The 13,827-nt window shown below is 37.6% G+C and overlaps 1 protein-coding gene across 10 annotated transcripts in view; it reads left to right on the top strand.

Annotated features, from left to right (window-relative positions):
* Positions 1-13,827, top strand: part of LOC107600129 (autism susceptibility gene 2 protein-like) — a 336,166-nt gene that overhangs the window by 118,838 nt on the left and 203,501 nt on the right. For 9 of the 10 annotated variants that reach the window (XM_016291922.1, XM_016291925.1, XM_016291924.1 and 6 more), the window contains exons 3-4: positions 4,247-4,339; positions 10,162-10,197. In XM_016291922.1, the coding sequence (XP_016147408.1) occupies positions 4,247-4,339; positions 10,162-10,197 (129 nt within the window). The remainder of the gene's footprint in view (positions 1-4,246; positions 4,340-10,161; positions 10,198-13,827) is intronic. The other variant, XM_016291926.1, reaches the window with a different exon arrangement.

The raw sequence follows: 13,827 nt of genomic DNA, 5'->3' as shown, positions 1-13,827 counted from the left end.
ATCTTGTCAGTAAAGCCGGTTCTGTGATTAGTAGTAAATCTCCAGCACGTGCTTACAGATGCAGCAGCGTTTACTACACAGAGCCGTAGTTCACTGACAAGCTACGCAAAATCGCGTTCATAATCGCAGACGATTTAATTGCGCGATTATGAAATCAAAGAAATCGTTCTGCGATTAGGAAAGCTGTTTGCATAGCTTGTCCGTGAACTATGGCTCTGTGTAGTAAATGCTGCTCCATCTGAAAGCATGAGAAAATACCACATTTAATAACATGTTTTTACTCCAAACTCACTTCATATCGTCAGTCGAGTGTTTGAAATAAATCCTTCTGTGAGATGATGTGGCTTCTTCCACAGAATAAGGCACGCAACATATTTCATAGTATTCTAAGCAGTGTCGATTAGCATTGCATTATTATATACTTTATTATAATAAAAATTATAATAAGACGAACTCAGATAAACCATATATTGTCGTAGTCGTGTGTTTATTAGTCACATTGAATTAATGAAAGCAGTTAAATCTTCTGTTTATCCAGCTACCGCTATAGGCATTTCCTGGGTTTCTTCTGTGGGGTGTATTTGGAGTTTCCACGCGAGAGCGCCCTCTGGCCTTCAGATGGAGATTTACTGCTGATCACAGAACCGTGCTTCACTGAAAGATACACATGACAATCGCAGCTTCTGCCTAATCGCGATTTATCGCCTTTGCGATTTAATTTCGATTTATCGTGCAGCCCTGCTCTCTGTATATAACAAGTGTCATCTGTAGCTCCAAACGGTCACTGTTCAGTACACAGACCATCCATGCATGCACTAAAATTGGGCTGCATGGAGACGGTCTGCGTGGATGTCCGCAGACACCTCTAATGAAAAAAATTGCATCACACAGACAGTGCACAGACCGTCACGGTCAGCCAAAGAATGCTTTGGGCTTAAAGGGCCTTTTAAAAATTTTAAAGTTTTGATTTATGCCGCTTTAAATTATTGCACTCTTTAAATTCAGGTGGATTCTGATTAGCCATCCATGTTTTTATATGCCATGTACTGCTATGTACTGTTAAGTTTTGTAGTTGAATTAAATGTAGTTAAAAAAAGGCACAAGATATGTTGTCGTTAGCTTTAGCATGTTTAATTCCTTTCTCTATATAAGGAAAGCTATGACTGTTGAAAAAAAGTGTCTTTCCACACTTTACCGCCACTTAATTTGAGAAATTACACAATCTGGGTGCTTGAAGTGTTCTAGGGCTCACTATGCTTTTTCCGCACTACTTATACTACAAAATGGAGTAGAATGGTTCAGAAGTATGTAAAATAGGATGTACCAGTTGTCTGCCTATCAGCAAATCATTTAGGGAGAATGTCACATGATGTGATTAAGATTCAAGAGCAAAGCTTTTAAGCAAAGAGCAACACCTTTTACTTTTGTAACACTACATATTTTATCGTATCTGAATGTTTCAGTGGAAAATATATAGAGCAGGAATTTATTTGATTAGATTGTGACATTACTGGTTGTTTTGCCAGCCATGCAGCTTTGGTTAGAAAAATTGTATAGAAGGTTTGTTAGGGAAGATTACCGTTTTTTTTTGTGTTTTTTTTTTTTAGAATAAGGTGTTGTGATAAATTGAGTCCAATAATCCTAGGGTTATTTATTAAGTAAATATGGTAATTTGACCTCATGTTGGTTTTGAATTCCCTACATATTCTCGAGAGAAACATGACAGAGATATTGTGTCTTTTACAGATTTCTTAAAGCCAACATGTTTGACCTTTCACTACGTCTAAACAAGACATGAATCCATAACTAGAAAAGGCACAGACAGAGAAGTACTAAAGTGCATTTCAAACACTTTTCATGATTTGTCTCTCAGGGGCAGACCTGCAGAACCTTCGGCTAGCTGCGTGCATGAAGCCTCAGTTGAGACCTTCAGAACACTAAGCAAGTAAAATCCATCTTTATCTGAAGTAAGGTCTCACAAAACACACAAGATATATTCAAAACGTGTGACAAAAGTCCAGACGCTGCGATTTCAGAATCAGACAGTGACGATTTTAAAAACATTAATTTTCATTCTGTGTTCTGTAAACAAATCAAAACCATGTTTTGGCACACCACACACAGAGACCCCCGCTCTTCTGCCTGCTTTTGCAAGTATACACACCAGCAATTCCACAATTCTCTAAGCAGCCCTGCCGATTGAGATAGCGGGATTGATTAGCTTGTCAGCTTTTCTGACAGAATCGAGCCCCTGTCTTGACTACGGCAAATTACTCTGCCTTGATTAGGCCCACCTGCAGCTCTTTTTTTGGAATCAACATAGGCCAGCATCGCGCCTATGTCGCATCACTCCACCGGTTTTCACATCTGACCTCAACTGAATGGTAATTCATTGCAGCAATCATCCAGTGCTGGCGCAGTGTTGTTCCAGCGCTGGCTCAGTATTGGCTCTGGTAATTAAATCGGGCTTGCGTGCGTCCTCTGGGAAGAAGGGACGGGGAAACAGCGACCAGGTGGTGGCAGAATGCAGGACCTGTCAGACTAGCTGATGACCGTTTTAATTCTGCTCTGCCTGGGGCTATAATTGATATTTAACAGAAAGGTTAATTGTAGCAGTGATCTGTTTAAATTAGAGTAGAGATCTGGAGACCAGGGCCAAGACCTGCAAGCCACTGGAGACATGCATGTGAGTTGCTCAAGTAATACACACATACGCTCATACTTATGCACATACACTGGGACTAGATCACACACACACTTGCATTTTTAAGAACGGACTGTTCACATAGTTCTGATTGACCAACACAGTGTTCCAGCTGTGCTGCTATATGTGTGTGTAAAAATATGTACACAAAATATTAATATTTATAAATTATTTTTACAAAATAAATTATTTTTCTTGTAAAAAAGTGGCTATAATTACTAATCTTATTCACAGACAATGATTTTCAAAAAGTTATTTAACAGAGGCATAAGTATCAGTAGTGATACTTCATTCAGAGTACTTATACTATAGATGCCATTAAAGTAATAATGAAAATATACCAGCTTTGTTGTTTCCTAAAAAATTACGACAACATATTGCGATGGGGATGGGAAAATGTCAAATTTATGTATTTATTTATTTTATCATGCAATGGAAATGTATTCTTGCACATATGAAGTCGATTGCAGATTGCACAAAATACAGATCCATCTGTACTGTATAATTTTGTGTGTATCTTTGTCTGCAGATGGCCATTCAAGCATAGGACATGGTCAGTGAATGTCATTTCCAGGTGAACTGTGGCCGTTCACGAAGGGGGGGCTCGACCCCCCCACCCCCCCCCCCCCCCCCCCCCCATTTTGATAAAGACATTGTAGGTAAGGCATAGTATTTATGCCTTTGTAGTAATTACACAATTACTCTCATACACATATATAGTCAAATAAGGACACACTCACATGTACAAGGTACAATAATGAAAATTATGTCGCCAAGCCTTTAGACAAAATACAGATCCATCTGTACTGTATAATTTTGTGTGTATCTTTGTCTGCAGATGGCCATTCAAGCATAGGACATGGTCAGTGAATGTCATTTCCAGGTGAACTGTGGCCGTTTTGCATACATTCAAATCAGTGAATCTTCAAATATAGGTCGAACAGGGAGTTTTTAGAGCTGCCCTATAGCTATTCCACCAATCAGATCACAGGAGTCAATAAAGCTGCCTTCATCACTACTTACATTTCACTGTTCCAGCAAAAAACACCTCCTTCACCTGCCCTCCACACACACTTTGGGTTTCCCTTTGGGTTTTCACGGGCTAATGCTCTGTGTGCACCAGATAAAAGCAGTAAAGACAATGCTCTGGTTCCAAAACAATGCTCTGGTTCCAGGCACAACTAGGTACCTCTTGGGAAGTTTCCAAAGCAAACAGATGAAAGAATCACCTTTCAGAGTTGTTTAGTTGTCCGTTGATTAGAATATTGAGTCTCTTTGAAGTCTTTCTGTCTCATAGTATCCATCCCAACATTGTTTCGATGAGATTTTGAAGTCTTTCTGTCTCATAGTATCCATCCCAACATTGTTTCGATGAGATAATATGGCTCTGCTTGAAGATGCAAGAGTGCATCATTGCACAGTGGTGCTCCAAACATGTGTGAAGAGCCAGGTTTTCTAGATAAGCTGTTATTATAGAGTTACAACAGCCATATAAAGCTCTTGTTCTACTTCTAAAGTCTTATTTTTCTTAATCCTATCTAGTCCTTGAGTCTTCTGAACCTGGCTGGGAGGAAAATGGAGGAGACTGTGGTGAACGCGGCACCCAGGAGCAGCTCCAAAGATCGGCTCAGTGAGGTAAGCACAATGAAGTATGTCATTATGACGCCAGTATTCATGACAGCCAATAGGAGAGATCCACAGGAGAGGCCTTTAACAGCCAAATTTGTTAAAAGACAGGCAGAAGTCTCATTCGGTTATCAATGCATTTAAGTGTTCTTACATGTCTAAAGAAAAGATTTTCAAGCGAAATGCCATTTGGTTGCACAAGAGGTTGCACATTTGTTCTAATGCATAATATTATGCTCTTGCTTACAGCCATTTATCACTGACAGCAAACGTATAATTTTTGAGTAGACTTAGTCTTTTTTACATAGGCTTAGACTCTTATTTGGTATTTTATTTTACATACTTTTTAAATGATTTTATACAGCAGTTCTTAAACAAAGGATCACCAACCAATATCTTTGAAGAACGAGGATTCCCACAGTCTTGAAAAACTATTGTAAATAGCCTAATTTACAATAACATGAAATATAAATATAATATAAAAATATATAATGTTTATAAAAATGCTTAAAACATAAAAAAATATATATTTATAAATATATAAAATAAAAATATATAAAATATTTATTTAAATTTAATTAACATTTTTCTAGTAATGCCAAAAAAACTAAATGAAATGATCAGGTAGTAATTGAATTTTTTTAAATAATTTTTTTTATTCGTACCCAGAAAACAACTGGAAAAGGCATAGGGATAGCCTTCGAATAATGGTGTGGACGGTGGGGGTCCTTGGAGTCAGAAAGTTTAAGAACCACTGATCTAATAGGTTTCATAAGCAGTTAGTTTGCTTTAACTCATGGTCAACTCAGAGCGTTTTTCTCACCAGTGTCTTTGTAGAAAAGATTCCCTGTGTCTGGCCGTTTCTCAGTAATGCAGCTGAATATTGAAGAGAAAGAAATACTGGTAGGGTGTTGGTTAGGGCTTGAATGAAGAAATAATGTGATTGAGAGAGGGGTAATGAGAATTTGTGTCTAATTCTCCCGAGACTAGCTGAATACGCATCCCTAACTAACGCCTGTCAAATGCACGTCCGAAATCCCCAGCAAATTCATTCAGATGGATCCGTAATACGAAGACGGAGAGCCTGCGCGCCTCAGCGAGCCGAGGATGAAGGGAGGAGAAGATGATGAAAAGAATAAAATGTTTTTAATGAAGAGATTAAATGTGATGCTTAGGCTGTTAAGGATTCGGAGGGAAATTTCAGTCTTCGCTTTCCCCCTCCCACCCTTCACCGCCATCATTTATGAATTTGTGCAAAAGGCTGTTTTTCATGAAAAAGTCAGAGAGGGAGAGCGATTGAAGAGAGAGAAACGAGCTCGAGGCAGATAAAAGCGTGATCCAGGCTGACAGTTTTGACAGCAAAAAGCGACAGAACAACGGGCAGACAGAGAGAGGGAGGGAGGGCTGAAAGACTGCTGAAAATTGCAGACTGTAATGGCTGACAGTGCCAGATATGACATTTCCCTCTAATCTCCTGCCAAAGAAATGGTGCTAAAATGCAGAGCGCCATATCCATGTCATCTGTAGGCCTCTGTCCATCTCGGAGTGAGAGAAAGACACAGACAGCGAGAGATCTGCGGAGCCCGTTCGTTCCCGTCCCGTCGCACGAGGCCCGGACGCTGCGCTAACGCTAGCTTTGTAAACGGGATCATCTTTCATCAATGTCACATCGTTAAATGGTGTAAAAAATCTTTCCTTGTGATTCGCCATACATGCTAATTTCCTTTGCATACCAAATACGCTTTTCATACCCACTTCAAAGACGCTTAGGCGTGTGCGCCGCTAGCTAACGATCTGTGCGCTTCAGAGGCGGATAGAGCTGGATTTCGTCTTTGTCGCTGGAGTGTCAGAAGGAAATGGAAACAAACGAGGGGGATGTCAGGATCTCAAAGAACTGGGGGCAGGAGTGCAATGATTTAAAAAACAGCTAATGTGGGGGCTTGCCATTTGAGCGGTGCCTGCATTTGCTAAGATCTTCTTGTTTTAACGTAACCCGTCCACTTGTTTAGCATGGCTTTGGCTCTTGTGAAGATATTATAGAAAGAGTGTGTTAATGAATCAATGCATATAGTCAGACAAGACTTTCTTTAATTTGACATGAATGAAAAAGAGACTGAAGTAGAGTCTGTTCAATTTGTCATACTCTCTTACATTCTCATCACAGCTGAATATGGCTCAAATCTGGCGCCCCCCCCCCCCCCCCCCTCAAATGTGTCACAGATCTGGTTTTTGGATGAGTCTGTACACCATTTCTGACATTTCATCTGACATTTTCAATTTCGATCTGGACCACTTTCAAATGTGGAAATAAATCAGATTTGTATGTGATGTTTTTGCAGTGACCTTGATGCAAACATTCCTGACTTTAACACTAATCAAGCTCAACATTCATGAATTGCATGCTTGATTTGCACTGCATAATGTTAACGTGTTCACAAGGGAAATGCAAAATTACATTGCAAATGATTTAAACATTTTTGCTCACTTTTGCTCATATGTGGAAAGACACATATTTAATGTTCCGTCACCTGAATGATTGATGTGAAGTTACACAACAACATACAACAGCTGCATTATTCTGAATAAAGTTTAACATTTTCTGATGAAATTGTAAGTGGTGCTTGACTGCTTGAAAACTCATAGACGCAGGGTATTGTGGGCTGTTGCTAAGGTGTTGCTATGTGGTTGCTAACATGTTCGAAGTCATATTGTTGGTGTTCTGGATGGTTGCTAGGATATTGCTAAGTGATTGCTATTGCTAAGGTGTGTTCTAGTACCTCGTGGCTTGATTCCCACTTTCAGTATACACTACAGTTTTTCAAGAACTTTTTAAGATTTTAATACTTGCAAGGGTGTGTTCAATTGATCAGAAATGACATTTGTAATACAATTATTTCAAATAAATGCTCTTGTAAACTTTGTTCATTAAAAAGTCCTTAAAATTCATGGTTTCTATCAAAATATTAAGCAGAACAACTGTTTTCAACATTGATAATAATTAATGTTTCTTAAGCACCAACTCGGCATATTAGAATGATTTCTGAAGTAATGACTGCTGAAAATTCAGCTTTGCCATCACAGGAATAAAGTACATTTTAAAACGTATTAAAATAGAAAAAAGTTATTTTAAATTGCAATAATATTTTACAATATTACTGTATTTTTGAGTAAATAAAAGCAGTCTCGGTGAGCATAAGAGACTTTTATAAAAAACAAAATATATAAAAATATTACCCTATCTTTTGAATGGTAGTTGACATTTACACAAATTTTTTAACCAATTTTATTATTCGAGAGGTGAAAATCATAAGTTTTCTTTCACAAATCATTTTAGAATTGTATTTGCCCATTATAATTTCATTGTCATTTGCATCAAAATAAATATGCTTTGTCTGATCTGACTATAGAAGCTTTTGTGTTTCCGAACAGTGAGGACATTTTCGAGTTTGGAATGGATCTGGCATGAAAGTAATGACACTGATAGTTTCGAACCCACCCACCATGTCACAGAAGCTGCCCACAGAGGGCCGGCAACACCTACTGCATCTCAGCCGTCTGTTCGCTTGCTGACTTCACGCTCCGTTGCGTCCCGATTGGCTTCTTTTCATCTGCTGCCCTATCTTAACCAATAGTCTGGTCCATAGCTAAACAATCCGCCCCCTCCCACTTGTCACCAAATCTGTCAGGGCCCAAGAAATGTAGAGTGATGCAAAAGGGAGGGTGTAGGGGGTCGAGTTAGTGTGAAAATGGGTTTGTAATGAACATTCAGTATTCATTATGGTGATATTGGGATTCTTTAAGTTAAGTGTGTTGTGATCTGTGTGAGATATAACGTCAATAACATGCATTTAGAAAATAGATAATGTGAATTTTCATGTTGTATTGAATTTAATATGTATATCCAAAAACTGTAATTAGATTTTTTATTTTTTTATTTTATCTGAATACTATAGTTTTGAATGAGTAGAACCTTACTATTCTCTGTATTAATCTTACTGTGAGTTTTGATGCCAGTTAATCAACTGAATGGTGAAAAGTCATAATATGTGCAGATACTTGTCCACAAAGAAGCAGCAAAAATTTGATCAGTATATTTTGGGTTTTACTCTGGCCATGATGAACTGCCCATTTTGACAGGAAAGCCACCTGACCAACATGTAAAGTGCAGGCAAATCTGAAGTAGATGATACCACAATAGTAGGCCAGTGTGTAAAAAAAAACGTGGTAACTCATTCAAATGATGGCGCAGCAGTCTCAAAGAAAGATTCCTAAAACATGAAATAAATGTATGCTGTCAGAAATTCCACACAATTTACTGAACACAACCGAAAACTTTGTGCTTGAGAATGTCTTGCTAACTAAAAAAAAGACTTGAATGTCTTTCAGAGAATTGATGCCAAAACTGCAGACTTACAGAGCTCAGACTCAGTGACTAGTTTATTTGTAAGGAACAAATGTTTCTCTTCCCAAGCATCTTCCCAAGTTAGAGTAAGGCCTGTGGTTAGCCTAGCTTTCTTGCTTGAATGCGTAATGGTGGTAGAGCAGCATTAGAAAGTCAGTAACTGTCATTAAGTTATTTCTTTGCAGTGTAATCTGTAAACTTTGTGTTAGTGGCACAGATTCTGAACTCTTTAATTACAAATGTTAACTATCTATAGTTTTAGGGACATTTATGCTGTAGACAATTGTGATTTGTTTGGCTAGTTGAATTGTTTCCCTTGACTTGCTGGAGTCTTAAACTACCTTCAGCACTCCATGTGATTTCTAGTTGTTGATGATTCGCTCAGGCAGCCCTGACCTGTTTTAAAGACCCCTATATGAATCTGAATCTGACAAGGAATCTGTCATGGCAAAATAAAATGCTTTCGTTCCCCCTCATTTACCATAAACTGACAAGGGCTGATGCAACAGCATGGAAAATGGATGCAAATGCCGGGTGTCTTGGTTCTGATCTGAAATGTCATTTCCTTTATGATGACAATCTATGACACAGTTCTCAAAAATGATGTAACCTGCTATATAAGAATCATCTTGGCTACTCTGTATTGCTAGGTTAATGCCAGAATGTTTAGTTGAATGCAAAGTACACAACTGAACGACTTCAAATTTTGAAACATGTTAGCATAAAATATTATTAGTGACTAAGGCTATTGTTGCTCATGGGGTTAGATGGTTTAAGTATTAAGCTTCATATTAAACCATTTGTACTATATAAAAGATCTGTGGTGATGAAATATGACTTTTTAAAGAAAAATGTGCCATTACCAGGCGAAAGAAGTGAGACCCAAGCCATCTATAGACCAGATTGAAGCAACTACCCAGAACACCATAGCAACACCCTAGAATCCACATAGCAGCGCCCTAGCAACCACTCAGAAGGCCTTAGTAACTACATACTTTTTTTTCAGAAACTCCAAAAAAAAAAAAAACTTTTTGACTTTCTTTGGTTTATCACAAGAGGAAACCAGGTGTTTTTCTAGATTAACAATATAGGCGTCCCTCTAAAGCTAATTTTATGATAAACCCAAGTCTTGCTGAAGAGAAAAGGCCTTGCCAGACGGCTATTTTTTCCAGGGCTTTATTGTCCTCAAGTCATATGAGTCATGTGTTCTAGCAGATTCTGAAGAGAGCGAGAGAGAGCGAGAGAGAGAGAAAGGAAAAAGGAATGTCATTAGGCGAACGATAGGAACAAAGGGTGGGAAAAAGGTTAATGTGAATATTGATATTAAAGTGCTAGAACTTCATCATGTCTCTGTCATCTCATAGTATCCCTCAAAGGTCAACGTTGTTCTCTCTCTCTTTGTCTCTCTCTCTCTCTTTCTCTCCCCCAGAGCTCCACTCACTCTCTGTCAGGACGAGGGTACTCGGTAAGTGACATTTTCACGCTCTGCGGCTTTACGGCAGAATTACAGTATCCTCTCCTCCTGTTTATGGCCCTGGCAGCAGACATTTTAATTATGTTAAACAGAGAAATGGTGGAATCATGATATTAGGGACATCACTCTTGGGTGACTGACTGATTAAATGGTGAAAAGTGTCCCGTTGCACCTTGGGTAAATGAGCCTCTCTTTATTTTTACGACCATTTTATTTCCAGTGCTCTGGTCATTTAAAGTGTCAGTGACGATGTCTCCTTCTGCAGTCTGCTGTGGTTATTGGTTAGAGCTTGTTTGAAAGTCATTGATAGATTTTGATTTGGTTTTATTTGGTTGGGACTTGAAACAAATCATATGCTTCTGGTTATGCAAGCTCAATTTTGGTTTCATAGTGTTGCCACAAGGGGCACCGTAGTGGGCATTAGCGTTAATACGTTGTCCTGTGTTGGTTTTCAGATTTCAGATTAACTCATTTTAAGACAGAGCAACAGTCTGAGTAAGAAACTGTGTAGGTTAAACTGTCAACATGTTGACAGTTGGCATTTGCAGATAATTTTTTCCTGTGAGGACTGAAGTTTGCTACTGTTTACTGTAATCAAAAGCTTTAAAGGTTTTCAAACTCAGGGTTGCAAAGTGGTGCTAATGTTTCACAGAAAAAAACAAATCTCAAAGATTTTTTTGCAATTCACATTTGTTATTAGTAATATTTTAATAAAATGTTATTGTTAAAATAACATAAAATAATATGTTAAAATGTTATTCTAATAGTAATTACAATAGTAGAATAGCAATAAAAACATTTAATTTGGTAACAAATATAATTAAAAGTATAATAAATATATATAAAATATTAAATTAAATATTTGGCCTTTTTATTGTTATCGTACTAAAGTAAATATGACCATGTTTGTTATAAAGTGAGTCACTGCATATATTCACCCTTAATATATTAATAAATGTGTTTTTATACACAAAAATACAGAGCAACTTTTATATTTTCAGAAGGGAAACCTTTGCAAGGGGATCACACTATGGGGGTCCTTGGCATCAAAAGGTTTGAAAACTCATGGTTTAGAGTGTTTCATTTGAATAGAATTAGATTAGAGTAGATTAACTGTTTCATTCCTCTTTTTTTGTGGCTTCATTAGAACCGTATGATGCATTCATAAGATTTACATTTTTCATAATGATTGTTGTGTAGAAGTTATCAATATGTCAAGAGTTATGCACACACACATTTTATCACACAACTACGGGAATCGCATTTTAACAAACATAGGCTCATAATCTACTTTTTAAAACATGCTTTCCCACCGTTTATTCACAGATAAATACATTGCAGAGAGAAATAACACTCCCCTGAAATGAACTAGTTTTTATCCCATGTTCAATACTCTGTATATGCTCTTCTTATGGATGAAAATAAGCTTTGGATATTGCAGGGATTCATTGTTTTATTGATTTACTGTTCTCATTCAAAAGATAATCACATTTTCTATATATTCCCTGTACTTTTTCATTCGAGAGTGCAGTATACTCTTGACACTGAAGTTGAGAGAAAAAAAATGTGTTGTATACCCTTGTGAAATATTCAAAAGCAGCAGTGCATTTTATATGCTAAATTTCCGCAGGCATGTCAGGCAACATGTCACAGGATAGCTGTTTATGCATGACAGAAAGCTCACTTTTCATCAGATGCTCAAATGTTTGTTTGCATGCAAACACACACACATGCACGCTGACATTACCTGTCACCTAAGAATGTCAGGTAACAACTGCCACTATGAGCTGCTAGGTTATTTATTTCATATGTTTTGTCAGTATGAAGAGACGAGAGTTAAAAGGTTTCAGGACTCATTCTGTCATGCAGGCAGTACTCAACCTCTTTTATTGTTTGGCCATTTGCAAAAGGAAAGAAATCATTTTCTGGCATTGCTAGCTATTTCCATTTCCACACACACACACACACACACACACACACACACACACATTGTGAGAACATTACATAACTGATTTTGTGCTCAATAGCAGCATGTATTTGAAATATAATTTTTTGTGACAATACTGTAACTTTTCATCAATTGAGTGCATCCTTGCTGAATAAAAGTACTAATTCTTTCAAAAAATAAAATAAAATAAATGAATAAATGCAATCTTACTGACCCCAAACTTTTGAACAGTAGTATATATATATATAGAGAGAGAGAGAGAGAATTACTCTAGAATTAATATTACTAGCATTAATAAAATTTTAAGTCATAGCCAACCAACTTACATTACCTGTATTTATATTAGTTAAATATTTTTTCATCAAATTTTGTTTCAAAGATTAAATGAATAGATTTTTCCATGAGTTCTCAACTGCACAAACATCTAAAAACCGCTTCCTGATGCAATATTTACTGCAACAAAATCAGCTTGATTTCATTTAGCATGACAATGTCTCTATGAAGACCTTTACCAGAGTAAACCTGTTAGTTTAGTTATTTTTGACATGATTTATCTCCTCTAGACAGCAAGAGACTCAATCTTAGTCTTGTCATGTTTGTTTTTTGTTTTTTTCCTCAGTGAAAAGTGGAGCATGTTTTCTTATGGCGACATTCTGACATGGCAATGAAAAGAAAGCCTCTCTGTAAAAGGCCTGTAGCGGCTGTAAGCCTTGACTGTCATATCAGTTTAGGCTGAGAAAACATGACCAAAGAGCCACAAACCTTGTCCTCCTCTTTACACGATGTTGTGAGTGAGATAAAAGAGAGAGAGAGAAAGAAACAAACAGAGGGAAGTGCAAAAAGGAAAGAAAAAGGCAAAATATATCAGGGTGTTTCACTTTGACACTAGTTCCATCAAATCTGGTTATGTGTAGTCGGGCCCTTTGGCCCTTCACACTGTGTCTGTGTACTCATGAGATTAACAAAGCACCAAGAGCTCCAGGCACAAGTTTGTGTGTGTGTGTTCTTGTTTATGTGCATGAGTCTGTTTTCTTCCAGAATTCAAGGCACAGTGTTATGGTCAGGGGCCCCTGGGGCCACTCCGACACTTCACGTCATGTTCGTTATCATCTGCTAGGAGTGAAAGTGCTAAAGGCTAACGCACAGAGAGAGAAAGATATGTCAAGAGAATGATGGAGGGAGATGCAGCCTTCCGGCTGGATAAGTGGGCCACCACCTGGAAAGTTGTGAGTTTGGCCCCCAGTGGTAGCGGCTTATTCAAGCCTAGTTATAAATGGACAGTTTTGGCTTTAAATTCAGTTTGAATGAACCACACTGGATCCATTGATAGATGAATACATGTGAGCGCATATTCCAAGGGTCTTTGTTGTAAAGTAGTCATCGCAAAATGTAACTAAATTATCGCCCAGCTCTTTATATGAAGTTTTGTTACGCTTTTTCTTTTTCTCGAGGATACTGAAAAATGAACAGTAAAGCAGCATTTCTTTAAATTGCTGCGTTCAAGTCATGTGTCAGAATGATTGTATTTATGAGTTGAACGCACATGATTTGTAATTACCTTTGGCAAACTTCTGATTTTCATTATGCCGGGCTTAAGTTCAGTTACAGACTTATAATGCAGAAAACTTGTTTTTGATTATTGTAAGTTGTAATTCTGAACATGGACTGTAGCA

This window comes from Sinocyclocheilus grahami, unplaced genomic scaffold (assembly GCF_001515645.1).
Source record: "Sinocyclocheilus grahami isolate Dianchi unplaced genomic scaffold, SAMN03320097.WGS_v1.1 scaffold278.1, whole genome shotgun sequence".
NCBI lineage: Eukaryota > Metazoa > Chordata > Actinopteri > Cypriniformes > Cyprinidae > Sinocyclocheilus > Sinocyclocheilus grahami.
The sequence above is the reverse complement of the archived record's forward strand: the minus strand, read 5'-3'. Positions and strand labels throughout refer to the sequence as shown.